Source organism: Schistocerca serialis, chromosome 8, assembly GCF_023864345.2.
Source record: "Schistocerca serialis cubense isolate TAMUIC-IGC-003099 chromosome 8, iqSchSeri2.2, whole genome shotgun sequence".
Classification (NCBI taxonomy): domain Eukaryota; kingdom Metazoa; phylum Arthropoda; class Insecta; order Orthoptera; family Acrididae; genus Schistocerca; species Schistocerca serialis.
In genome coordinates, this window is record NC_064645.1 from 481387847 (window position 1) to 481414296 (window position 26450).

The window sequence follows — 26450 nt, forward strand, 5'->3', positions numbered from 1 at the left end:
GCTAGCACAATGCTTTTGCATAGGAAATTAAAAAGAATGGGGTACGTCAGTTGTGCAGCTCCTCATAAGCCACGTGTTTCTGTAGTCTGTGATAAGCAACACTTGAGGTGGTGTAAAGAGCATTGCCACTGGAAAGTGGATGACTGAAAACGAGTGATTTGGTGTGATGGATTGCTCTGCACCTCATTGAAATTTGATGGAAGGATCTGGGTTTGACGAATACCTGTAAAACATTAGCTGCCATCACGTGTAGTGTTAACAGTGAGGTGAGGTGGTGGTGATGTTACAGTATAGGGATGAGTTTCATGATTAGTGTGTAGTGCCTGTATTGCGCTTAAGAAAAGACTAAATGCAGAATAATACAAACTCATTTTATAGGACTGTGTACTGCACGCATTAGGGAACAGTTTGGAGACGTGATGGATTGTATCAGCATGACAGTGCACCTTGTCATATAGCATCATCTGTGCCACAATACTGTGTGAACCACAATTTTCCTGAAATGGACTGGCCTGTTTTAGAGTTTCGACCTGAACACAATGGAATACCTCCTATGGGATAATTGATCTCCAGACCCCAATGTTCAGTATCACTACCTTCTCTGGTTTCAGCTTGTAAGAAAGAATGGGCTGTTACTCCTCGGCAGACGTTCAGACACCTCATTGAAAGTATCCCCGGAAGAGTAAAAGTTGAAGGATGGACAGTAATAGGTGCCCTGATACTTTGGATTATATAGGGTAACTGCAGAACGTTCTAGGTCTAACGCAAGATTTAAGTTTTGTAACACTTCTGAAAATGTCTTTTCTGTAAAAAATTTTCCTCAAACAATTATTCCGTAATTTATTTGTAATTTAAAATGTGCAGAACAGACTAATTTTTCATTTTAAAGTCTAAGATAGTTGTGATCAGTTATAGTGCAACTGTAGTAATGCAATTCAAAAAGTCGAGGATCTGAATTTTCCTATTCAGATTGTGGATTACGTGTAATTCTAAAAGCTTAATGTCATGTTTGTCTTGGATTTCATTGTTTGAAAGAATAATACTTTTTGAGGCTGTCTCAGAAGTATAGCCTACTAAACTGCACATGTTGAATCTTGTCAGAGTTTAACAATTCCATTTTAGCAATTACTCTTCTGCAACCACATGTTGATATTTTCATACATTTCGCCACCTGCCCTGTTGTAGAATTATTACTGTTTCTCATTTCTGTACTTGCATTGACTGCAGAAAGAACAAAGTTCTCATGTTTTGAGAGTGAAAGTGGAAGATCGTTATTGAGTATAAATACAAACCTGATGGGCCCAAAATGATGGCATTGGTGGTCTAGTTGGTACAGCATAGACTCTGCCCCTGCAGTTCCCAGTGTCAATTCTGTATTGAGGTGGGGACTTTTTTCGGTTTCAGTCCTTCCAGGGTGGTTCCGAGAACACTGTCTCCTATCAACCAAGTACCAGTTATCTTTTCCAGGGGAAAAGGCGTGGTTCTCACTGAGATGATAAGATATATGATACGGTCAGCGATACTACTTCTTATCCACATGTACTGAGAACTGTGGATGAAGGGCAACAGGCAGAATCCATATTTCTAAATTTCCAGAAAGCATTTGACTTAGTGCCCATTGTAGGCTGTTAACGAAGTTCACAGATACGTGAGTGGGTCGTATACATCGTACATAATAGAACCCAGTATCTTGTCCTCGACGGCAACTGTTCATCAGAGATGAGGGTTTCATCAGGAGTACCCCAGGGAAGTGTGATAGAACCACTGTTCACTATATACATAAACAATTTGGTGGACGGGGTGGGCAGGAATCTGCAGTTGTTTGCTGATGATGTTACGGTGTACTGTAAGATGTCAAAGTTGAGTGACTGTAGGAAAATACAGGCTGACTTCGACAAATTTTCAATTGGGTGTGATGAATGGTAGCTACCCCCAAATGTGGAAAAATGTAAGTTAATGCGGGTTAGTAGGAAGATCAAACCTGTAATGTTCAGATACAATATTACTAGCGTCCTGCTTGACCATGTCTAGTCATCTGGGTGTAATGTTGCAAAACTATATCAGGTGGAACAAGTGTGTGAGAACTGTGATAGGGAAGGTGAATGGCCAACTTTGCTTTATTGGGAGACTTTTAGGAAACAGTGGTTCACTTGTAAAGGAGATGCTGGTGCGATGTAGTCTCAAGCACTGTTAGAGTGTTTGCGATCTGTACCACGTTGGATTGAAGGAAGACATAGAAGCAATTCAGAGGCAGACTGCTTGATTTGTTAACACTAGGTTCGAATAAGTGTTACGGAGATGCTTCGGGAACCCAAATGGGATTCCCTGGAGGAAAGACACGTTCTTTTCAAGAAATACTGTTGAGAAAATTTAGAGAACTGACATTTGAAGCTGACTGCCGAATGATTCTATTGTGGTCAATATACATCGCGCTTGAGGATCACGAAGATAAGATTGTGAGAAATCAGGGTTCATATGGAGACATATGCATAGTCTATTTGCGAGTGGAATGGGAAATGGAATGACAAGTAGTGTTACATGGTATCCTCTGCCACACACCACATGGTGGCTTGCGGAGTATGTGTGTAAATATAGATGAGATATGCAATGCAGAAGCAACCCACATTGATGGAGCCATGTAACTGGTTCACACTGGTACGGCAGCAATACGACAAAGTCTTATCTCCTGGAACAACACAGAGTGCTGGTTGCTTCGAGCAGCTGTGTTGTATGATACACTGAAAGTCATCTGATGAGCTTCAACAAAAAATTGTGTTATGCAGATCAAGTGATGCCATATCTGTCTCTGTAGCTAGTTTCTCGGTAGAACTTTTACTTTTTGCATAAAAAATTGACAACTGTGTTGGAACTTGTACTTGTTCTGTTTTGCAACCTTTCCTATTCAATTTTCACAAAATTATTTGGGAAAAAAGGAATGTTTTTTTTTTCCCTATCGTATAGTCTGATATTGCAGCTTTTTAATAATCTGGTTTTCTTTGCGCTATTGCCCATAATTTTTGTGATATTTTGATATTAATTTAAAAAGGCGCATATTTTGAAAGGTTTGCAGTTATAAGTTTAATCACTGGCAATTTATGTTTGGTGCATTTTAGGTCATATGGCACGATGAAACTAAAGTATTAAAATTGTTATAATGCTGGAAGAACAGCCATACCTCTTTGTAGTCCAAGTAAATACATCACATATTTGGAAGTTGTTAGCAACAAGACTGGCAGAGACACACCACACGAGGCTACTGCCAGCTCCTGGGTCTCATCGCTTGTCGTATCGCTCTTTTGGGCACACGAGTATTGCACAGATAACAGTTGCATCCTGTGATCGTAATTGCAACGTATCACATCACCTCAGTGAGAACTATGCCAAAGGTGGCTGGAATGTTGGCCCCTCCTAGTGCTGCAACGGAGAAAGGGTGTGCCGTACCTCAGTAGCTCAGTTGTGGGCTGTGCACCCCAGACTTTACTTACATAGAACATGAAGAGTATTACATGTATGTGTATGGAGGTGGCAGGGAACAGATTACAGCAGAGTGAGACTGAAAAGAGAACAGTGAGGATGTAGAATAATGGATAGGTGACTTGAGGCAGAAAATTGATGAGGAAATAAAAGTGGAGCATGGGGACAAGGACTAGTGATGATTAAGGTCAGATGGTTTGCAGGATTGAAATCTGTTTTGTAAGGGCAGTTCCCATAAAACAGTTCTGAGAGTTGATATTGAAGAGGGTTGGAGTAGATACAGTGAACCCGTACCAGGTCACATTAATGTGTGCTGTCGAAGCAATTCAGAGATATGCTGGTGAAGTTGTTGCCGGTCAGTTTGATCGTCATGAGAATGTTGTGGAAATGCTGGCTCTTTAGAGGGAAGAAGACATTCATTTTCACAAAACACTGTTAAGATAGATAGAGGACTAGAATTTGTGACAAACTTTAGAATAGCTCTGCTATCTCCAACGTACATGTTGCAAAAGGTTCAGATAAGAGGGATAGCGGCTTTCTGTGGAGGAATATGGGCAATTATATTTCCCTAGCTTCATGTGTGAATGGAACAGGGAAGAGAATGACTAACAGTGGTACAAACTATTCGCTGTTATGCATCAGTTGCAGGGTATGAATGTAGATTAGGCAAACTGTCCTTCAATACACATTCTGGTGGTTACAATAATGTAGTAAAACAAACTAGGAAGAAGTGCTGTATGTATTGCCAAATGGGTATTAAACTATAAAGGAAATGTGACTGTGGAACAAACTAACATTTTGTGTCTGTATGGCTCTCCTCCTCCTCCTCCTCTTACTACTACTACTACTACTACTACTACTACTACCACTTCTTGTACTTGTACTAATCCTGGAGTAAAATTGTGTGTAATTGCAGATTTTGGAGCAGATATAATTTGTGACTGATAAGTGTATTTTTCCCATCAGTGGATTTTTTTTTTTATTTTTTTTTTTTATTTTTTTAAAAAAATGTAACACATTACATACTAGGTCTACAACTTTGCTTCCGCCGTTTTTTCTCAAAGTTCAGGGCTTTATTATGAAAAAAATTATGATTCATAGTATTGCACATTGCTGCCACTACATTCTCCCATCTTTCGGATGGCATACGGATCTCGTGGCGGAAGAACTGGGCGTCTTTTCTGGGGATCCATGAACCGATTCAATTTTGCACTTGTTCATATGATCAGAAGTGCTGGTCAGCAAGACTGTATGCCACAGATCGAAAAAGGTGGTAGTCAGAGAGAGCAACGTATGGAGAATACGGCGGGAAGGATAGTACTTCTCATTTCAACGTTTCCATGTATATTTTGGCGGGTTTTGCGACATGAGGTCAAGCACTGACCTGCTGCAAAATTACCTCTACGTGTTTATCGCTGTATTGTGGCCATTTGTGTTTCAGTGCTGGGCTCGAGCACATCAATTGCTTTCGATAATGATGTCCTGTGACTGTCTTCGTGTGTTTCAGCAGCTATGAAAACTTGCTGTCTTCCACCGCCATGCCAGTCTTCGACATCAAAATCACTGTTCTTAAGGTGTTGAAAACATTCTCTGCATGTTCTTCCACTAATTTTAAGAGCCAAGGCCACAGATTTCTTCATGTTAAAGCAGAAAATAAAAACCTCCCTGAAACGGTGAGAAATGGGTACATAAGTTGACGTACTTAATCGAGAATAACCTGATGATGCAATCACAAGTCAACTAATACATTTATGGCATTATGTTTACAGATGCCTAAGCTTATTGTATTATGCCTATGACCAACCACCTGAACCCCACTTGCCGCAACTGCTGTCTATTGCAAAATGGCAGAAGCAAAGTTGTAGATCTAATAATATCACAAAGGATTGAATAAAATTTGAACAGAACTTGAAATTTGTGCAATTCACTATGAATTGAATAAATGATGCTGCTAAAGGCATGCACTCGACAAACTGCTTTTGTGTTACAGAGCTAGAAGAGATGGAGAGAGGGCAATTAAGTCTTGGGTCTAATCTTATGCCACAAGACCCCTATGTAAAAGGTGTGTTATACTTCACGTTCATTTGGCATGTTCGGTCAGTGCGTACACACCATTAGGAGTAAACAAATGTTTACTTGCTGTGGTGCCTTTGGAATGCTAGTGGTTAATTGTATTAGGGAATGTTGGCTGTAGTTGGGTCCGTGGCAATTTGGTGTCAGATTGTAGTGAACCCAAATAATTAAATTTCCTTGTAATGCCTTTCTTTCTCTGTTCTGTTCTAGTAATCACTGTGGTGTTTCTATACCATTGACTTTCTGCGAGAAAAATGGTGTCTACTTACTGTAATATAATATTTTTGTATTTTCTTGTTTTATAAAGCTGTGTTGTAAGTAACAGTAACGTATGATTTGCACTGTACACGGTAATTGGTATTTTTATTCCTCCTGTGAAGGTGTGGGGTGCCCATTTTGATTTTACTAATGTTTTTTTTTGTATTGAAATGGTTTGTTTGAATCAACAGATATGGGAGGATTAATGTGGGTGAGTGACATGCTGCTGCCACACGATCCCAACATTGTGATGATGGATACTCCTTCGCAAAGCTCCTTCTTTTCTGAAAGCCCGCATCCATTTGACGAAATGAGAGATCGAGTTGGTGGTCTGGTGAGTATGAGAGTTGTATTTGTACTTAACGCTAACTGTTTGATTTGTTACCCCCTTTTCTGCTCCTGTGTGCTGTTAGAATATTGTTGCTTTTTGAACATTAGTCCAGTAATAATACTGAAGTATTCTTCCTAACTGTTGCATGCATTTTCCTAATAAAATTAGAGGAAAGTGCCGGGTCGAATAAAAATAATGGATGGAGCAAAGATCGGTCAAGTGGTTAAGTTGAGGTGCCGGTCAGTGTACAGGTGCATAAACAAGATTTAGAGGTTGTAGCCCATTTCACTGTGCATCTGTTATCATTGAATGTGAAGAACGATGGTCTTGGATGTATTGGTCTGGGAATATCGTGCATAACATTAACATACGTGGAAACAGGAAAGCCAGATCAGAAGCTTAAAATGAAATAACGTTTCTAATCAAATAATATTAAACTGGGGTAACAGTAATAGGAGAAAGCAGAAAAGAGCTCTGCAATCTTTTGGATGCAGCCAGTGCAATGGGGTGTTACGGAAGTTCAGAGCAACCACGTTAGTGAGAGATTGTCCTTCGTGTATGTAAAAAAAGGTATCCAAATCTTATTCTTATCTCTGTCCACTGCTTAAGGGGGATATTCATGAGATGTACCGAAAATGTCAATTTTCAATTTATTTTTTATTTGCACAAGTGCGTGATCTTGTGGCAATATCAAGTAATGAAATATTCTGGCATTTCAAGTTGTGTCAAGAGGTTGACTGCCTACGAACTTTCGTCACAGATTTCCTCCGCCATTGTCAAGTGGTTGACTGTTGTGTGGATGCTGCTACCAAGCTTCCGTAGCTGTGCCATTACCAGTGACATCACTGTTGCTCAGTTCCACACTATATATGGTAATGTTTTGGTGATGCGACCCCCCCACTCGCCTCAACTCCCCAATCACAGGATTCCAGGCCATACTCAGCTGCGATGCACCGTCTTTGAGAGTGTTGTCCGATATTTTGATCTCTATTACTTTGTTTATTATGCTATTCCGAAAGCTGTTGGTCCGTTTAATAATAGAGCTCTCATTGAATGCAATTCAGTGTGTGTTCTCCACTGTATGTTCCGCTACAGCTGACTTTTTTGGGACAGTGTTGGGAAAACACCTTATGCGGCACTGTTCAATAGTGCGAAAGTCTGGCTGACTAACTGGAGAGATGAACTGGTTGAAGCAGGTGCATCATCAAAACGTTATAATGTACAGTGCAGGACTGAGGGTCAGTGATGTCACTGGTGACAATGCGGCTATATAAGCCTTGCTGTGGCATTCACACGACAGTCAACCACTTGACATTAGTAGAAGAGATCTCTGCTGAAAGCTCACAACTAACCACTTGAGAAGCCTTCAAACCCAAGAATATTTTATTAGTTATTCTTTATTTATTACTAGAACTTGTGGACAATCAGTTCCCAAAGTTTCAACAATGAAATCACATACAAAGTGCCTGAAAAATGATTAAATGTGTGACATGACCTTCCTGCTATGCCCACTTACTGAAGCAGTAATTCAATGGTTCCTTGGATTACTTTCAAGCAAACGTGCACAGGATACATCTAGAAGGCTGTGATATATACTCTTTGGTTTTACAGGTGGACCCTGTTCTGTAGCTTAGAAACAATAACAAATCAGATGCTTTTTTTTTTTTTATTCGTGAAGAAGCAATTCTTGTTTTGCTTTGTGCTACTAATGGAGGTGGCAAGGCTATCAGACAGAACCTATCCAGTGTAAGAGACCTGAAAAATGCAGTTAGGGCTATTGAAGCCCACACCTACTACAGCAGTACAAGTTTATATGGCAACTAGCTCTGCAGATGACGAAGAAATGTATGAAGAAATAAAAGAAATTATTCAGATAGTGAAGGGAGACGAAAATTTAATAATCATGGGTGACTGGAATTCGGTAGTAGGAAAAGGGAGAGAAGGAAACGTAGTAGGTGAATATGGATTGGGGGTAAGAAATGAAAGAGGAAGCCGCCTGGTAGAATTTTGCACAGAGCACAACTTAATCATAGCTAACACTTGGTTCAAGAATCATAAAAGAAGGTTGTATACATGGAAGAGTCCTGGAGATACTAGAAGGTATCAGATAGATTATATAATGGTAAGACAGAGATTTAGGAACCAGGTTTTAAATTTTAAGGCATTTCCAGGGGCAGATGAGGACTCTGACCACAATCTATTGGTTATGAACTGTAGATTAAAATTGAAGAAACTGCAAAATGGTGGTAATTTAAGGAGATGGGACCTGGATAAACTGACTAAACCAGAGGTTGTACAGAGTTTCAGGGCGAGCATAAGGGAACAATTGACAGGAATGAGGGGAAAGAAATACAGTAGAAGAAGAATGGGTAGCTTTGAGGGATGAAGTAGTGAAGGCAGCAGAGGATCAAGTGGGTAAAAAGACGAGGGCTAGTAGAAATCCTTGGGTAACAGAAAAAATACTGAATTTAATTGATGAAAGGAGAAAATACAAAATGCAGTAAATGAAGCAGGCAAAAAGGAATACAAACGTCTCAAAAATGAGATCGACAGGAAGTGCATAATGGCTAAGCAGGGATGACTAGAGGATAAATGTAAGGCTTACATCACTAGGGGTAACATAGATACTGCCTACAGGAAAATTAAAGAGACCTTTGGAGAAAAGAGAACAACTTGTACGAATATCAAGAGCTCAAATGGAAACCCAGTTCTAAGCAAAGAAGGGAAAGCAGAAACGTGGAAGGAGTATATAGAGGGTCTATACAAGGGCAATGTATGGGCAATATTATGGAAATGGAAGAGGATGTAGATGAAGATGGAAATGGGAGATATGATACTGCGTGAAGAGTTTGACAGAGCACTGAAAGACCTGAGTCAAAACAAGGCCCTGGGAGTAGACAACATTCGATTAGAACTACTGACAGCCTTGGGAGAGCCATTCCTGACAAAATCTACCATCTGGTGAGCAAGATGTACGAGACAGGCGAAATTCCGTCGGACTTGAAGAAGAATATAATAATTCCAATCCCAAAGAAAGCCAGTGTTGACAGATGTGAAAATTACCGAACTATCAGTTTAATAAGTCACAGCTGCAAAATACTAATGCGAATACTTCACAGACGAATGGAAAAACTAGTAGAAGCCGACCTCGGGGAAGATCAGTTTAGATTCCGTAGAAAAGTTGGAACACGTGAGGCAATACTGACCCTACGACTTACCCTAGAAAATAGATTAGGGAAAGGCAAACCTACGTTTCTAGCATTTGTAGACTTAGAGAAAGCTTTTGACAATGTTGACTGGAATACTCTCTTTCAAATTCTGTAGGTGGCAGGGGTAAAATACAGGGGGCGAAAGGCTATTTACAATTTGTACAGAAACCAGATGGCAGTTATATGGGTGAGGGGCATGAAAGGGAAGCAGTGGTTGGGAAGGGAATGAGACAGGGATGTAGCCTATCCCTGATGTTATTCAATCTGTATATTGAGCAAGCAGCAAAGGAAACAAAAGAAAAATTTGGAGTAGGTATTAAAATCCATGGAGAAGAAATAAAAACTTTGAGGTTTGCTGATGACGTAATTCTGTCAGAGACAGCAAAGGACTTGGAAGAGCAGTTGAACGGAATGGATAGTGTCTTGAAAGGAGGATGTAAGATGAACATCAACAAAAGCAAAACAAGGATAATGGAATGTAGTATAATTAAGTCGGGTGATGCTGAGGGAAGTAGATTAGGAAATGTCACTTTAAGTAGTAAAGGAGTTTTGCTATTTGGGGAGCAAAATAGCTGATGATGGTCGAAGTAGAGAGGATATAAAATGTAGACTGGCAATGGCAAGGAAAGCATTTCTGAAGAAGAGAAATTTGTTAACATCGAGTATAGATTTAAGTGTCAGGAAGTCGTTTCTGAAAATATTTGTATGGAGAATAGAAGCTTTCGAAATGTGGTGCTACAGAAGAATGCTGAAGATTAGATGGGTAGGTCACATAATTAATGAGGAGGTATTGAATAGGATTGGGGAGAAGAGAAGTTTGTGGCACAACTTGACTAGAAGAAGTGATTGGTTGGTAGGACATGTTTTGAGGCATCAAGGGATCACCAATTTAGTATTGGAGGGCAGTTTGGAGGGTAAAAATCAAAGAGGGAGACCAAGAGATGAATACACTAAGCAGATTCAGAAGGATGTAGGTTGCAGTAGGTACTGGGAGATGAAGCTTGCACAGGATAGAGTAGCATGGAGAGCTGCATCAAACCAGTCTCAGGACTGAAGACCACAACAACAACAACAACAACAACAACAACAACAATAGTGTCAACAGATTAACATCCTATTCACGATATGTGCCACATTATCTGGTGTGAATATCAACATGCTTGGAGGGATAGCAACACCTATATTCACAAGGAGGGGCTTTCAAATTTTATACTGGATGTTGCAAGTCCACTTACAGGTTTCTGGCTGATCCTGAACTAAAAAAGTGCGTTCATGGCAAAACCCAAAATCCAAATGAGTCTCTAAACTCACTCATATGGAAATGATGCCCTAAAACCACATTTTCATGTGCTACAGTTGTCTGTTTTGCAACTTACAATTCAGTTCTTGTGTTTAATGATGGAAATGTCAGGAAGAGGCAGGTATTAGAGAGAATGGCTTTAAGACAGAAAGTTTCACTCGAGACATCTTGAGGAAAATACACTCCTGGAAATGGAAAAAAGAACACATTGACACCGGTGTGTCAGACCCACCATACTTGCTCCGGACACTGCGAGAGGGCTGTACAAGCAATGATAACACGCACGGCACAGTGGACACACCAGGAACCGCGGTGTTGGCCGTCGAATGGCGCTAGCTGCGCAGCATTTGTGCACCGCCGCTGTCAGTGTCAGCCAGTTTGCCGTGGCATACGGAGCTCCATCGCAGTCTTTAACACTGGTAGCATGCCGCGACAGCGTGGACGTGAACCGTATGTGCAGTTGACGGACTTTGAGCGAGGGCGTATAGTGGGCATGCGGGAGGCCGGGTGGACGTACCGCCGAATTGCTCAACACGTGGGGCGTGAGGTCTCCACAGTACATCGATGTTGTTGCCAGTGGTCGGCGGAAGGTGCACGTGCCCATCGACCTGGGACCGGACCGCAGCGACGCACGGATGCACGCCAAGACCGTAGGATCCTACGCAGTGCCGTAGGGGACCGCACCGCCACTTCCCAGCAAATTGGGGACACTGTTGCTCCTGGGGTATCGGCGAGGACCAATCGCAACCGTCTCCATGAAGCTGGGCTACGGTCCCGCACACCGTTAGGCCGTCTTCCGCTCACGCCCCAACATCGTGCAGCCCGCCTCCAGTGGTGTCGCGACCGCGTGAATGGAGGGACGAATGGAGACGTGTCGTCTTCAGCGATGAGATTCGCTTCTGCCTTGGTGCCAATGATGGTCGTATGCGTGTTTGGCGCCGTGCAGGTGAGCGCCACAATCAGGACTGCATACGACCGAGGCACACAGGGCCAACACCCGGCATCATGGTGTGGGGAGCGATCTCCTACACTGGCCGTACACCACTGGTGATCATCGAGGGGACACTGAATAGTGCACGGTACATCCAAACCGTCATCGAACCCATCGTTCTACCATTCCTAGACCGGCAAGGGAACTTGCTGTTCCAACAGGACAATGCACGTCCGCATGTATCCCGTGCCACCCAACGTGCTCTAGAAGGTGTAAGTCAACTACCCTGGCCAGCAAGATCTCCGGATCTGTCCCCCATTGAGCGTGTTTGGGACTGGATGAAGCGTCGTCTCACGCGGTCTGCACGTCCAGCACGAACGCTGGTCCAACTGAGGCGCCAGGTGGAAATGGCATGGCAAGCCGTTCCACAGGACTACATCCAGCATCTCTACGATCGTCTCCATGGGAGAATAGCAGCCTGCATTGCTGCGAAAGGTGGATATACTCTGTACTAGTGCCGACATTGTGCATGCTCTGTTGCCTGTGTCTATGTGCCTATGGTTCTGTCAGTGTGATCATGTGATGTATCTGACCCCAGGAATGTGTCAATAAAGTTTCCCCTTCCTGGGACAATGAATTCACGGTGTTCTTATTTCAATTTCCAGGAGTGTAGATTCACAGTGCTTCTTTACAGCTGAAAATTTTGTTGAAGACTTGGTAAAGGAACGAAGGCAGAAAACAAGAAACCTGAAGAAAAGTCTTGAAATGAAAGATGACAGACTATAAATCTGGGGCCTTCAGAAGAGGCAACATAGAAAAAAAAATTACGACGAAGTTTAAACTGCATTTCTTGAAAATGATGTGTTCTAAAGTTTATGCATCTTTTTCTCAGGATCTATTAAGGCTAAAATTGTGAAATTTTGTACAAGTATTTCAGTAATCCAGTAAATGTTGTCTCGAGTAAATTTTGGAGTTGTGATTGTAAGCTGAGACATGTGGCAAAGCGGTTAGAATTTTGCTGGGATTTTATATTATGCTTACAGAATTATAATTTAAAAAAGTACGGAAATTCTCCTATTTGGTAAATCTCCTGAGAGAAGCTTACTATATGCAAAGTGATTAAACAGAGAAAATCTCTGGAATAGTTTCTCAGAAAAAAGCACATACATTATTTTTTCAAAACAAAATTTTTAAATTTCATAAAAAAAGGTAAACATATATATAGTCCAAGGAACTTAACAGTAAATGTATTAATTTTATGTAAAGCATGGTACAAAGTTTCATTGCCATATCTTAAAAATTGTGGATCTGGTGCATTTTTAAAAAAGTGTTAGTTTCTCATGACATTCCCTCTTCAGGCGTCAACTGTGTGGTGAGTGGCTGTAATTTTTTTCAGGACCAGTTTCTTGTGCAACAGAATTTTAACAAAATAGTTATCCATTAACAGTTACACATCTTTCACTTCAGGTGCTTTATTCAGTTACCGGTAGTGGAAAATAGCTGTTTTCAGATGCAATAATTTAAATTTTCGTAGTGAGAAAAGTAAATGTGTTCTTTGTAATGTCGAATGTAAAATAAAATGAAATTTGGTTTCTGTGTTTTTGTGATATGCTTGAACACAGTTTTAGAATTGCTTTTCTGTTATTACATGGGATTTCTATAAATATTGAGATAGATGAAGTGCTATTCCTTTAAATTGCTTTTTTATTTTTTATAATGAGCCATCAAGTTACCTCATAAATCCAAGGAAATTGTTCTATTTGTGTATACTTTTTAACAACTGAGAAATCTTCATAGTTCTCTATTTCTCCCTGTTAACATGATCATCTGCTTTTCAGAGGTCAATATACACCAATATTTTTAGAGTATCTACTTCATCATGAAACAACTTTCACTTGTTATGGCTTTTCAGAATTCAGTCTTCCCTGTGGGATTATTTCTTCAGTATCACTTTGATCTGTGTCATAATTCCAGCATATACAGTATACCCTGCATCCAGTTTGATGATGCATCTATGATTTTTGCAGTTGTTAAGATACCCTATTTTAAAATAAAGTCTTATCTTCACCATTTGCCATGGCCCAGATTTCTCAGTGTATATTAAGTAGTGGCAGTAGTCATTAAGAGCCAGATTAAAATCTCCGTACTTTAGAAATTAACTGTTGTGGAGTAGGTGCTTGGGATACTCGGTGAGTTTTCAGTGAATTTAGAAGTATGTTCGATTTTTACTAAACATATGTCACTCACACTGTCTGTGTCTAATTCATCTTAATTTCTGCTGCGGGAAATTCTTCATACGAGAGAGATTAACATTAGAATATCATTTTCTCATGCTGTATGTTGCCGATGCATATTGTTTTTTGTTTTGTTTTGGTGAGCATTTTCGTGACCTTGTGAATAGAAATTTGTTTACCTATGGATATCATACTTAGTTTTATTTAGAATGTCTCTGGGTTCTTGGCATGTAACTTTACCTTTCTCTTTCATGTGTAGAAGTTGCAATATGTTTTGTTGGAGTACTCAGGTATCTTAAGGTATAATTTCTGCTTTTTTTCTGCTACTGTTCTGTTGTGGACTCAAAATCCTTCGATTCGCTGTAACCACATTAACGGCTCTTTGCAGAGCTTTTTCTGTGTCCTGCAACGTTTTCAGAAGTTCCTGCTTCTGTAAATTATTTTGTATGTTCTTCTTTGGCATGAATATCTAATAGAGTCAGTGTGTGATTTGCAATCTTGTATTTAGCAGGAAGTATACTGATCTCATGTCACCTATGTGGTAACTTCTCTGTGGCTCATTTTGTAACTTGGTGTTTTCTATTGAAAGATCCCCCCCCCCCCCCCCCCCCCTCTCTCTCTCTCTCTCTCTCTCTCTCTCTCTCTCTCTCTCTCAAATTTCTAGACTTTTCTTTTACGTATGTGTGGTGGCCCGCCCATGAACCATGGACCTTGCCGTTGGTGGGGAGGCTTGCGTGCCTCAGCGATACAGATGGCCGTACCGTAGGTGCAACCAAAACGGAGGGGTATCTGTTGAGAGGCCAGACAAACATGTGGTTCCTGAAGAGGGGCAGCAGCCTTTTCAGTAGTTGCAGGGCAACAGTCTGGATGATTGACTGATCTGGCCTTGTAACATTAACCAAAACGGCCTTGCTGTGCTGGTACTGCGAACGACTGAAAGCAAGGGGAAACTACAGCTGTAATTTTTCCCGAGGACATGCAGCTCTACTGTATGAGTAAATGATGATGGCGTCCTCTTGGATAAAATATTCCGGAGGTAAAATAGTCCCCCATTCGGATCTCCGGGCGGGGACTACTCAGGACGACGTCGTTATCAGGAGAAAGAAAACTGGCGTTCTACGGATCGGAGCGTGGAATGTCAGATCCCTTAATCGGGCAGGTAGGTTAGAAAATGTAAAAAGGGAAATGGATAGGTTAAAGTTAGATATAGTGGGAATTAGTGAAGTTCGGTGGCAGGAGGAACAAGACTTTTGGTCAGGTGATTACAGGGTTATAAATACAAAATCAAATAGGGGTAATGCAGGAGTAGGTTTAATAATGAATTAAAAAAATAGGAGTGCGGGTTAGCTACTACAAACAGCGTAGTGAACGCATTATTGTGGCCAAGATAGACACAAAGCCCATGCCTACTACAGTAGTACAAGTTTATATGCCAACTAGCTCTGCAGATGATGATGAAATAGATGAAATGTATGACGAGATAAAAGAAATTATTCAGGTAGTGAAGGGAGACGAAAATTTAATAGTCATGGGTGACTGGAATTCGTCAGTAGGAAAAGGGAGAGAAGGAAACATATTGGGGGAATATGGATTGGGGGGAAGGAATGAAAGAGGAAGCCGCCTTGTAGAATTTTGCACAGAGCATAACTTAAATCATAGCTAACACTTGGTTCAAGAATCATAAAAGAAGGTTGTATACCTGGAAGAATCCTGGAGATACTAGAAGGTATCAGATAGATTATATAATGGTAAGACAGAGATTTAGGAACCAGGTTTTAAAATGTAAGACATTTCCAGGGGCAGATGTGGATTCTGACCACAATCTATTGGTTATGAACTGCAGATTGAAACTGAAGAAACTGCAAAAAGGGGGGAATTGAAGGAGATGGGACCTGGATAAACTGAAAGAACCAGATGTTGTAGAGAGTTTCAGGGAGACCATAAGGGAACAATTGACAGGAATGAGGGGAAGGAAATACAGTAGAAGAAGAATGGGTAGCTTTGAGGGATCAAGTAGTGAAGGCAGCAGAGGATCAAGTAGGTAAAAAGACAAATGCTAATAGAAATCCTTGGGTAACAGAAGAAATATTAAATTTAATTGATGAAAGGAGAAAATATAAAAATGCAGTAATTGGAGCAGGCAAAAAGGAGTACAAACGTCTCAAAAATGATATCGACAGGAAGTGCAAAATGGCTAAGCAGGAATGGCTAGAGGACAAATGTAAGGATGTAGAGGCTTATCTCACTAGGGGTAAGATAGATACTGCCTACAGGAAAATTAAAGAGACCTTTGGAGAGAAGAGAACCACTTGTATGAATATCAAGAGCTAAGATGGCAACCCAGTTCTAAGCAAAGAAGGGAAGGCAGAAAGGTGGAAGGAGTATATAGAGGGTTTATACAAGGGCGATGTACTTGAGGACAATATTATGGAAATGGAAGAGGATGTAGATGAAGACGAAATGGGAGATAAGATACTGCGTGAAGAGTTTGACAGAGCACTGAAAGACCTGAGTCAAAACAAGGCCCTGGGAGTAGACAACATTCCATTAGAACTACTGATGGCGTCGGGAGTGCCAGTCATGACAAAACTCTACCATCTGGTGAGCACGATGTATGAGACAGGCGAAATACCCTCAGACTTCAAGAAGAATATAATAATTCCAATCCCAAAGAAAGCAGGTGTTGACAGATGTGAAAATTACCGAACTATCAGTTTAATAAGTCACAGATGCAAAATCTAACGCGAATTCTTTACAGACGAATGGAAAAACTGGTAGAAACCTACCTTGGGGAAGATCAGTTTGGATTCCGTAGAAATGTTGGAACACGTGAGGCAATACTGACCTTACGACTTATCTTAGAAGAAAGATTAAGAAAAGGCAAACCTACATTTCTAGCATTTGTAGACTTAGAGAAAGCTTTTGTCAATGTTGACTGGAATACTCTCTTTCAAATTGTGAAGGTGGCAGGGGTAAAATACAGGGAGCGAAAGGCTATTTACAATTTGTACGGAAACCAGATGGCAGTTATAAGAGTCAAGGGGCATGAAAGGGAAGCAGTGGTTGCGAAAGGAGTGAGACAGGGTTGTAGCCTCTCCCCGATGTTGTTCAATCTGTATATTGAGCAAGCAGTAAAGGAAACAAAAGAAAAATTCGGAGAATGTATTAAAATTCATGGAGAAGAAGTAAAAACTTTGAGGTTCGCTGATGACGTAATTCTGTCAGAGACAGCAAAGGACTTGGAAGAGCAGTTGAATGGAATGGACAGTGTCTTGAAAGGAGGATATAAGATGAACATCAACAAAAGCAAAACGAGGATAATGGAATGTAGTCAAATTAAGTCGGGTGATGCTGAGGGAATTAGATTAGGAAATGAGACACTTAAAGTAGTAAAGGAGTTTTCCTATTTAGGGAGTAAAATAACCAATGATGGTCGAAGTAGAGAGGATATAAAATGTAGACTGGCAATGGCAAGGAAAGCGTTTCTGAAGAAGAGAAATTTGTTAACATCGAGTATAGATTTAAGTGTCAGGAAGTCGTTTCTGAAAGTATTTGTATGGAGTGTAGCCATGTATGGGAGTGAAACATGGACGATAACTAGTTTGGACAAGAAGAGAATAGAAGCTTTCGAAATGTGGTGCTACAGAAGAATGCTGAGGATAAGGTGGGTAGATCACGTAACTAATGAGGAGCTATTGAATAGGATTGGGGAGAAGAGAAGTTTGTGGCACAACTTGACTAGAAGAAGGGATCGGTTGGTAGGACATGTTTTGAGGCATCGAGGGATCACAAATTTAGCATTGGAGGGCAGCGTGGAGGGTAAAAATCGTAGAGGGAGACCAAGAGATGAATACACTAAGCAGATTCAGAAGGATGTAGGTTGCAGTAGGTACTGGGAGATGAAGAAGCTTGCACAGGATAGAGTAGCATGGAGAGCTGCATAAAACCAGTCTCAGGACTGAAGACCACAACAACAACAACAACAACAACAACAACATGTGTGGTGGCTATTCTTTTGAACATTGTCCAAATAAAAAGACATCATTCTTGATCCCACAGCTTTACATATACATTTCGAAATGAGGCAGAAACTCTGAATTCAGGGGCAACAAGTGATAATTTGTGCCAGATCGGGACTCAATCCAGGTGTTCCCACTGTACAAGATTGGTTGCATTAACTGTGCTTCAGCTATCTGAGCATGCTTCCTGTCCAGTACAAATTCCCAACTTGTCGCACATTACTTGCATAGCACTCACTGTCCACCGTACTCACTGCTTGCAGTTTCACACTGATTCCCATAAAAGTCCGGGAGAGAGTGTGCATCTGCACAGAAGTAATCTTAATAGCTGTCAAACCCTGTATGTATGTGTGGTGTGTCTGTTCTTTCAGACTGTCCGAAAGAACAGACAGCACACACACATATATAAAAATATATGTCTTTCCAGCCATTAAGATCACTTTGTGCAAATACACTCTCTCTCCCAAAGTATTGCGGGAATCAGCATGAGGTTTCAAGCAAGTGGTGTGCGACGTGTTGAGAGTTTGGGTTGGACAGGAAGCATGCTCAGATAGCTGAAGCGGTTAAGGAGACTGTTCGTGTGAAGCAGAAAATCGGGTTTGAGCCCTGGTCCAGCACATATTTTCAGTTGTCACAATGGAATCAATTTCAATGCCTGATTGCGGCTGACGTAAAAATTTCTGTTTGATTCTTGGACTTTGCTAGTTGCCCACTATTGTGTTTAGACTTCAGAGAAGTATTATTTGGTTCTTTGGCACTGATAGTACGAGATTATGGAGAATATTAATTTTAAACATAGATTTGTTTTTTCCCCCCTTTCTTCGGGTTGGACAGACAAAAGCAATAGTGAAATTTCTCTCTCGTTTCAAACTTGAAGAGTAAGCTGTTATTTTAGTTTTTCTGTGTCTGATGATAGTCATAAATTACTCCTACTTTGCCTACTGTCTTCATTTGTGCTCTCATTTTGGACATTTTTCTATTTCTAAAACTGTGTTCTCAGTAAAGTTTGATAATTCTTCTTTTCCATTTGTCATTCTTCTCACATCTCAATATGACTTAGAAAACAGAAATTAAATCATCCACCTGCTTTTCATAACCATATCCATTGTCAGAAGATCCATTCCACATCCTTGCTACTATTTGTTATTTTAAAAACCTTTGGGGGGGGGGGGGGGGGGGCTGTCAACAAGTTATTGACCCAAAGCCTACTGTTCAGTGACGTGGCTAACTTCTGAAGAAAGTGTCTGAATAATATCATCCAGAAAGAAAGCAATAATACAGTAGACATTAATAGATAATTAACCATACTAGCATAAGTTATGCAGTGATGTTGATAGATTGTTACTCATGAAAGTCAGGTAGAAAGAGCGAGGCAGTGAATGTTCCAGAAGTATTATAAAGATACTAATTATGGGTTACATATTAACATTTGTTAGAAATATATTGAGCCTGGCCGAGCGGTTCTAGGCGCTACAGTCTGGAACCGCGCGACCACTACGGTTGCAGGTTTGAATCCTGCCTCGGGCATGGATGTGTGTGATGTCCTTAGGTTAGTTAGGTTTAAGTAGTTCTAAGTTCTAGGGGACTGATGACCTCAGATGTTAAGTCCCATAGTGCTCAGAGCCATTTGAACCATTTATATTGAGCCGCCAACAGTGTTGTCCACTAGCTCAGCTTAGCAGCAACCTGGAAGCAGACATTACTGATAAGTAATTCAACTTTCATCAACTCCAAACAGCACGTCACTGATTGTTAACTTTACGTGCATGTGTAATAAAATACTGCAGTCCACTCAGCATTGTAAGCAGTACCAAAAATTTTACAAGTGTTTTTCATATTGTTAATAGCTCCCATTGTGTTGCATTACTGCTTTGAATCATTTGGGCAATGTGGAGAAAAAAGTTGTTAGACAGTCAAGCTTTTGACATGTTTGAGTCTTCTGTGACATTCTTACTACTTTGTTATGATCTATGCAATTGACAGATATAGGTACTTCTTGCACACAACTAATTGAATTATATTGCTTTACAAATCACAACAGAGAATGTGACATTTCAAAGAGATCACTGGAGCAGTGTCATGGAATCATGCAAATGGCATAGTGGAAAGGAGAAGAGGAATGATGGGAATAGAAAACAGTGAATGTGCTTATGCGGTAACAGAAAGCCAGTATTTACCTGATAAAACAATAGTGTATTTCATCATGGCTGAAGGTCATATTATGATGTAGTTATTACATGATGGACACTGTAAAAGGCAGAGAGGGGAGGGAAGGCAAAAAATAAATGTTTTAGGATGATTTTATTGAAAGCAGCACAGTTTGTTGCAAAAAGTTACTGCAATTAGCAGGTTTGAGATCTTGATAAGATTTCAAAGTGGTGCAAAGATTGTCAACTTGCTTTAAATGTTCAGAAATGTAAAGTTGTGCACTTAACAAAATGAAAAAAAGGTAATGTCCTGTGACCATAACATCAGTGAGTCACAGTTGGAATTGGTCAATTCATACAAATACTTGGGTGTAACACTTTTTAGGGATATGAAATGGAATGATGAAATAGGTTTAGCCATGGGTAAAGCAGGTGATAGCCTTTGCACTTTCCCAATATTCCAGCAATAAATCAATCAGTATACGAAGAAGATTGCTTAGATATCGCTTGTGCGATACATTCTAGAATATTGCCCAAATGTGTGGAACCTGTGCCAAATAGGACTGACAGGGGATGTTGATCATATACAGAGAAGGGCAACACGAATGGTCACAGGTTTGTTTGACCCATGGGAGAGTGTTGCAATGATGCTGAAGAAACTGAACTGGCAGCCTCTTGAAGATGAACATAAACTATCCCTAGAAAGTCTGTTAACAAAGTTTTAAGAACCAGCTGTAAAAGATGACTCTAGGAATATACTACACCTCATATATATTGTTCAAATAGGGATTGTGAGGACAAGATTAGAATAATTACAGCATGCACAGAGGCATCAGACGATCATTCTTCCCATGTTCCATATGTGAATGGAACGGGAAGAAACCCTAATAACTGGTACAATGGGACATGTCCTCTGTCATGCACTTCACAGCGGTTTGCACAGTACAGATGTAGATCTAGAAAATGAATGTATTTCTTCTATATCTACATACATAGCCCCAAAGCCAGTCTACCGTGTATAACAGAGGATACTTTGTGAACTTGGTAGTTATTCCCTTTTCTGTTCCACTCACAAAAGGAATGAGTGAAAATGATAGCCTGTACATGTCAGTATGAGCTCTCATCATCAGTCTTCTTCTATGTTAGCAGGTCCATGGTCAGTTTTTGATGGTCCTTCACTTTCTTCTTGATGATGCCGTATGTGCTGCCATCCTGTACATTGTCCAGGATCTGAAATCTCTTCCTGCTTCATGGTCTCTTTTAAAGATGTACTACGGTTTCCCAGAACTCTCCCGCTAAACCAGTGTCTGCTATTCACCTACCCTCTAACTTTTTGTGCTGTTTTGTAACATTTCTCCTATATATTAAATAATATAATTAAGTCAAGCAGCACACCATTAATACTGTAGTTGAACATTACAGAAATGTTTCTGACACTCAACAGGAATGTTTCTGACACTCATCTGTATTAATTTAAATTAATTCAGATTTGAAGCAAGCTGCTACTCATTGCATCAGGTAGAAATTTTCTCTAGGTCACCTCAAATGCCCTTATACTCACTCACTAGAGAGTCTTTCCCATACATAACAGCATAATTAGCAAACAGTCTCCTGTGGCTATCTATCCTATTCAAAAGATGGTGTAGGTGCATGAAGAACAGAAGTGGGGGAGGCGGGTCCTATCATACTTACCAGGACACTGCTGAGTAGCAGGTAGAGGACTCTGGAATCAGCCTGTATGTAGAATGGATATCTGGCTAAAATACTACATTAAAATCCCACTTTTTGTTGTGGATGCCACACTCTTCAGAATAACAGACAGTGTTTTGTCTCTCATTGTTCAAAGACTTGAATGTTCCGTTGTGACTCATTTTAATAACAAATGTACACCAATTGGCTTCACAAGCCTAAAGAGTGCTTGAGAATTGATCTTATAGGAGTGGCTTCACCTTTCATAAGTGGTGATGTAATACAAACACAGCAAATTTCTGTTGATAAAAGAACTACAGATTTTGAAGATTAATGTCCCCAGCTAACAGTGTTGACTTGAAAAGGGACCTGGGGGTGCAGGGTAGTAAAATTATGTTGATGCAATGAGGTTTTTTGGAAAAGTTGATGAAATAGTCTGTATGGTAGAGGTCTCATAGTAATGTGTGGATAAAATAGTAGGGCAGACAGCAACAATATAGAATAATACCTGGATGATGAGAGTAAGAATTAATCAAAGTCCACAGGAGAGCAAAATTAACCTAAAAGAACCCAATGTTCTTACCAGAGACAAGTATGTCACTTATTAAGACAGAAAGCATTGATGAAACAGAACTTCCTTGGAATGATAGGTATGCATAAATAGTATATGTGATAGCAGCTATTTCAATAAGAGAAGAATTGACAGTTATGCACATAATATAAAGAAACCTCAAGTTCATGAGAGTTACAAAGTGAATTGAGGTGGCAGCACTAGCAGTGAAGTGCATATAAAACCTTTTGGGTGATGCGTAAAACAGTGCAGTCATTGTAATGTGGAAATGGAGCAATTTATCTGACATTCAAAAGAGCATGATCATTATCTTTTAGGCCAAGAAGCACTCCCAAAACGGCTAACTTTGCGAGCTGTTCACCTGCTGCCATGATTATAATATACCATGCATGGCAAAATGGCACAGCCCAAAAGTGGCACTGGTGCAGCATGGGCCATAGATGATGGGTGAACAACAGCTGCGGAAATGTGTACGGGTGAGTAGGTGTGCAACTGTTGGGCACCTGAGTACCCAGATGAGCCAAGGGGCTACCAATAGTGTCTCCCCAATGACCATTCAGTGACCGTTGCTGAGTAAGGGCCTCAGAAGCAGGTGTGTGGTTCATGCACGCATGTTGACTGCTGTTTATTGGTGAGTAACACTGAAATTTGTATGCCAATACACCAGCTGGATGTCCACTGAGTGGTTACAGTTGACCTGTTGAGAGGACTCATGTTTGATGCGTGTACAATGTGAAATGCCTGAAAGAAAACATTCTATAACAATCATCAGAAGGGCCTAGGCCAGAGGAGAGAGTGTTATGATCATGGGAGTGTTTTTTGGGCATTCCCCAGTTGACTTATAATTCTAGAAGGCACACTGCATCAAGACAAATGTGCATATTCCCTTCAGGACCATGTCCACCACTACATGCAGTTTGTTTTTCCTTGGCACAATGGCATCTGCCAGCAGGACAATGCAATGTGTCACACAGCTTGTAGTGTAAGTGTCTGGTTCAGAGAGCACCAGGATGAGTTTAGCATACTGCCCTGGCCACCAAACTCCCCTGGATTTAAACCTGATCGAGAATCTGTGGGACCACCTCGAACGCACTGTTCGTACTGTGGATGCACCAAGAAACCTAGCGCAGCTGCCCATGCTTTAGGAGTCAGCGTGACTCCACACGCTTTTCAGTACCTTTCAGAACCTCTTTTGACTCCCTTCTTGCATGTCTCGCAGCTGTCTGCACTACAAGAGTTGGTTATTCAGGATTTTAACAGGTGGTCACATTAATGTGGATGGACAGTGTCTTATCATTCCACAAATACTTGTCAATCTCTGATAACACTCATTTCAGATGCTTCCAGTTTCTCTTCCTACAGTTTTTGTGTGATCCATCATGCAGTCCCCAACTATACATTAACTTTCGAACTTCACATTGCAACAATCAAGAGGACAGTGTGCAACCTAATTGAAAATTATAATTTATAATTGACAAAAGACTGGGAGACCTAACAGAATATAAATACATTATTATACCATATTTAAAAAATTTAATTCTTGTACTGAAACAAATCTTCAGCTGACACCTTGCTTATCTTGGTTGGTTTATGTTGTTGTTGTTTGAAGAACAAATCGACATTTACATCTGAACATGTCAGAATTCTTACTTATTTATTCAACTGACATTTCAATTGCTTCTTGAATTACTGTAATAGTATTCTGTAGCAGAATTGTTACAAACAACGTGACTTGAAACAGTTCCAGGTTTTGTGGGCTGTGATGTGTCCAGGCTAATATGGACTCGGTGGGCTGTATATGGCTCGCACATTAGTGTGTACTAGGCTGTGGTGACAACTTTCATGCTGTATGTGTGCTGGCAGCGTCGCTGGTGTTGTATACAGTTGAACTCAGCTGTGTAGGGTCTGAAGTTTGAAGGGCTGATTTCAGCAAACAATCAAGACAATGGCAACACATATACAATTGTTTGGTACTCTATACAATATAAGGCAAGATGAGCAGTGGTGTACCTATGTGCAGCAAGATGTCCAAATGCGTAGTTTTTTGTGCTGATGCCTGCCGGAAGGTCAACAGTTGTATTTACCAGTTATGAGCAGGTCCAGTTTAAGATGGTCACTGACTTCCATTAGGGAGTCGTGATTACCCAGTCCACAGTGTCGGCCACATCTACAGCTGGCAGCATAGCCGCAAGAGTGGTTGGTGGCAATGAGGTCTTGCAATGACAAATGCTAGCTGAGCTTCCTGGTTCATTGTACTTTGAGAAAGCAATTGACAGGCTATTGTAAGACTATCCTAAAACCATCATTTTTGAAATATTTTTCTGTGTTTTCTGTGTAAATGCATTGATAGGGGATCTAATTCTGTTTAAACAGTTCTGTTACATGATGGTTTTAGAAAAGGCCTGGCCAAACAGCGCTCCGCAAGTGCTCCCGCCACACTCTTGCCTATCACTCGGAGTGCAGTGGCGAGTGGGGCTGAGGGACGAGGAGGAAGAGGACAATAGAGGCTGCAACCAGATGCTGCTAGAGCTGGGCAGTCGCCTTGTCAGACGCCAAATAGTTTGCTGACAGTATTACTTGCCCAAAAAAGAAAAAGTGGATAAACCGCTTGTTCAGTGCTGAATGGGAATTGCCTTACTTTTCGTATCATTTAAGGGTCAAGCAGAGGGCTTATAAGCCATCGGGGTATTATGAGCATGAAAAACATTCGTTGGAATATCATTACAACACCAGCCACAAAGACTCTACGATTCACTTGTTTTCTGACAATCGATGGTGAATGCTGGTTGAACTAGATGAGGCCATTAGGCAATAAAACAAACTGTAAGTGGAGTGGTGAGATTATTGTTGACATCACAAATTATTTGACTTAAAGTTCAAAACATTCCACATAACTCAAGGCAAATATTTCTGCACCATTTGTGACTGAATACACTTCAGTAATTCGAACATTTCATTAGAAGTTCTCAAAGAAATGGCAAGACATTGCACTATTGAAGCAGGATTTTCATTTATTTGCCAGACCATTTTCTCTTTTTGCTGTTAGTGTACCTCATTACTTCAGACTTGGGGTGACGAGATGTACAGCAGAGTATTCAGCTCGGTGACCTGTTTGCCCAATTCAGGAATTTACAAGATTTTTATAAAATATTACCCCAAGAGCAATATCTTCGACTGTACAGACAAGTTGCTAAATTTATTTAAATGTGTGGTCCAACGGTGTTTGTGAATGTTATTTCTTCTCTTATGAAATTGACAAGGCTCTGCAAATGTTTGGGTTTAACGGATTATAATCTGCGTAACTACACTGGTTTTGACTGCATCATGAAGCATAGTTCCAGAATTATTAGATATTCTAAAAGATAAATGTACATAAGTTTGCAGACATCACAACATAACGTTTAATGCCTGTAAGTAATACCTTTTTTCTTGTTCTGCTCACTGCATTATCACTGTTTGATGTATTTATTTAATTGAGTAATGAAAGTAATTGCTTTGGAAAAAACAGGTTGAAAATACACACATGTGATAAACACCTGCTTATAAAAGTATGTTGTAATATTCGTCTCTTATAAGTAGGTGCATGTGTTGCAAACACATCTTCCTAATCCAAGACTGCAGAGTCTTTCGGTGTTAATATTGAATAAAAAAGTTGTTGGGTTTCCAACCACGTCAGTTGATGCAGTTGGAAACCCAAGAACTTTTTTCCAATGTCTTCCTAAGTTTCCTGCATGTATAGTCTTCAGCGTAGTCACATTCGCACCTGCTCGGATAGCGCAGTGGTGGAGGAAACTGGACCACTGAGCAGACTCTGCTGTGCTCATGAAGTCTGAGGGCCTTCCAGGAGAGCAGATGTTGGCGAGGCCTGTTTTAGAAGATGTGAGCGATATCTACAGCAAAGAGCAGTGTTCGGAGTTTGTTTTCGCTCTTCACAAAGTGAGGAGTGTGTTTTTCAAAAGTCAATAAATGCAAAAAAGGAAATTTTTGGGGAGGCACATTTTTAAAAAAATATCAGATCAAAATATTTAATACATAAATGAGACAATCTAATTTTTATATTGCTCTTGAAGGCAAAATTTTGATTGTGTGTTTGACTTTTCTGAAATTTTCATTGTTTATATCAGTGTATGACAAAACTTAATGTTTTTTCAAAAGGCAATAAAGGCAAAGATGAAGTTTAAAAGTTTTGCTAATACTCATATTCAGAGTGATTT

At 40.4% G+C, this 26450-nt stretch overlaps 1 protein-coding gene across 3 annotated transcripts in view; it reads left to right on the plus strand.

The window, feature by feature from the left end:
- LOC126417144 (polycomb protein Sfmbt-like) overlaps positions 1-26450 on the plus strand; it is a 299440-nt gene that overhangs the window by 44541 nt on the left and 228449 nt on the right. For 2 of the 3 annotated variants that reach the window (XM_050085040.1, XM_050085042.1), the window contains exons 2-3: positions 5465-5536; positions 5997-6139. In XM_050085040.1, the coding sequence (XP_049940997.1) occupies positions 5465-5536; positions 5997-6139 (215 nt within the window). The remainder of the gene's footprint in view (positions 1-5464; positions 5537-5996; positions 6140-26450) is intronic. The other variant, XM_050085041.1, reaches the window with a different exon arrangement.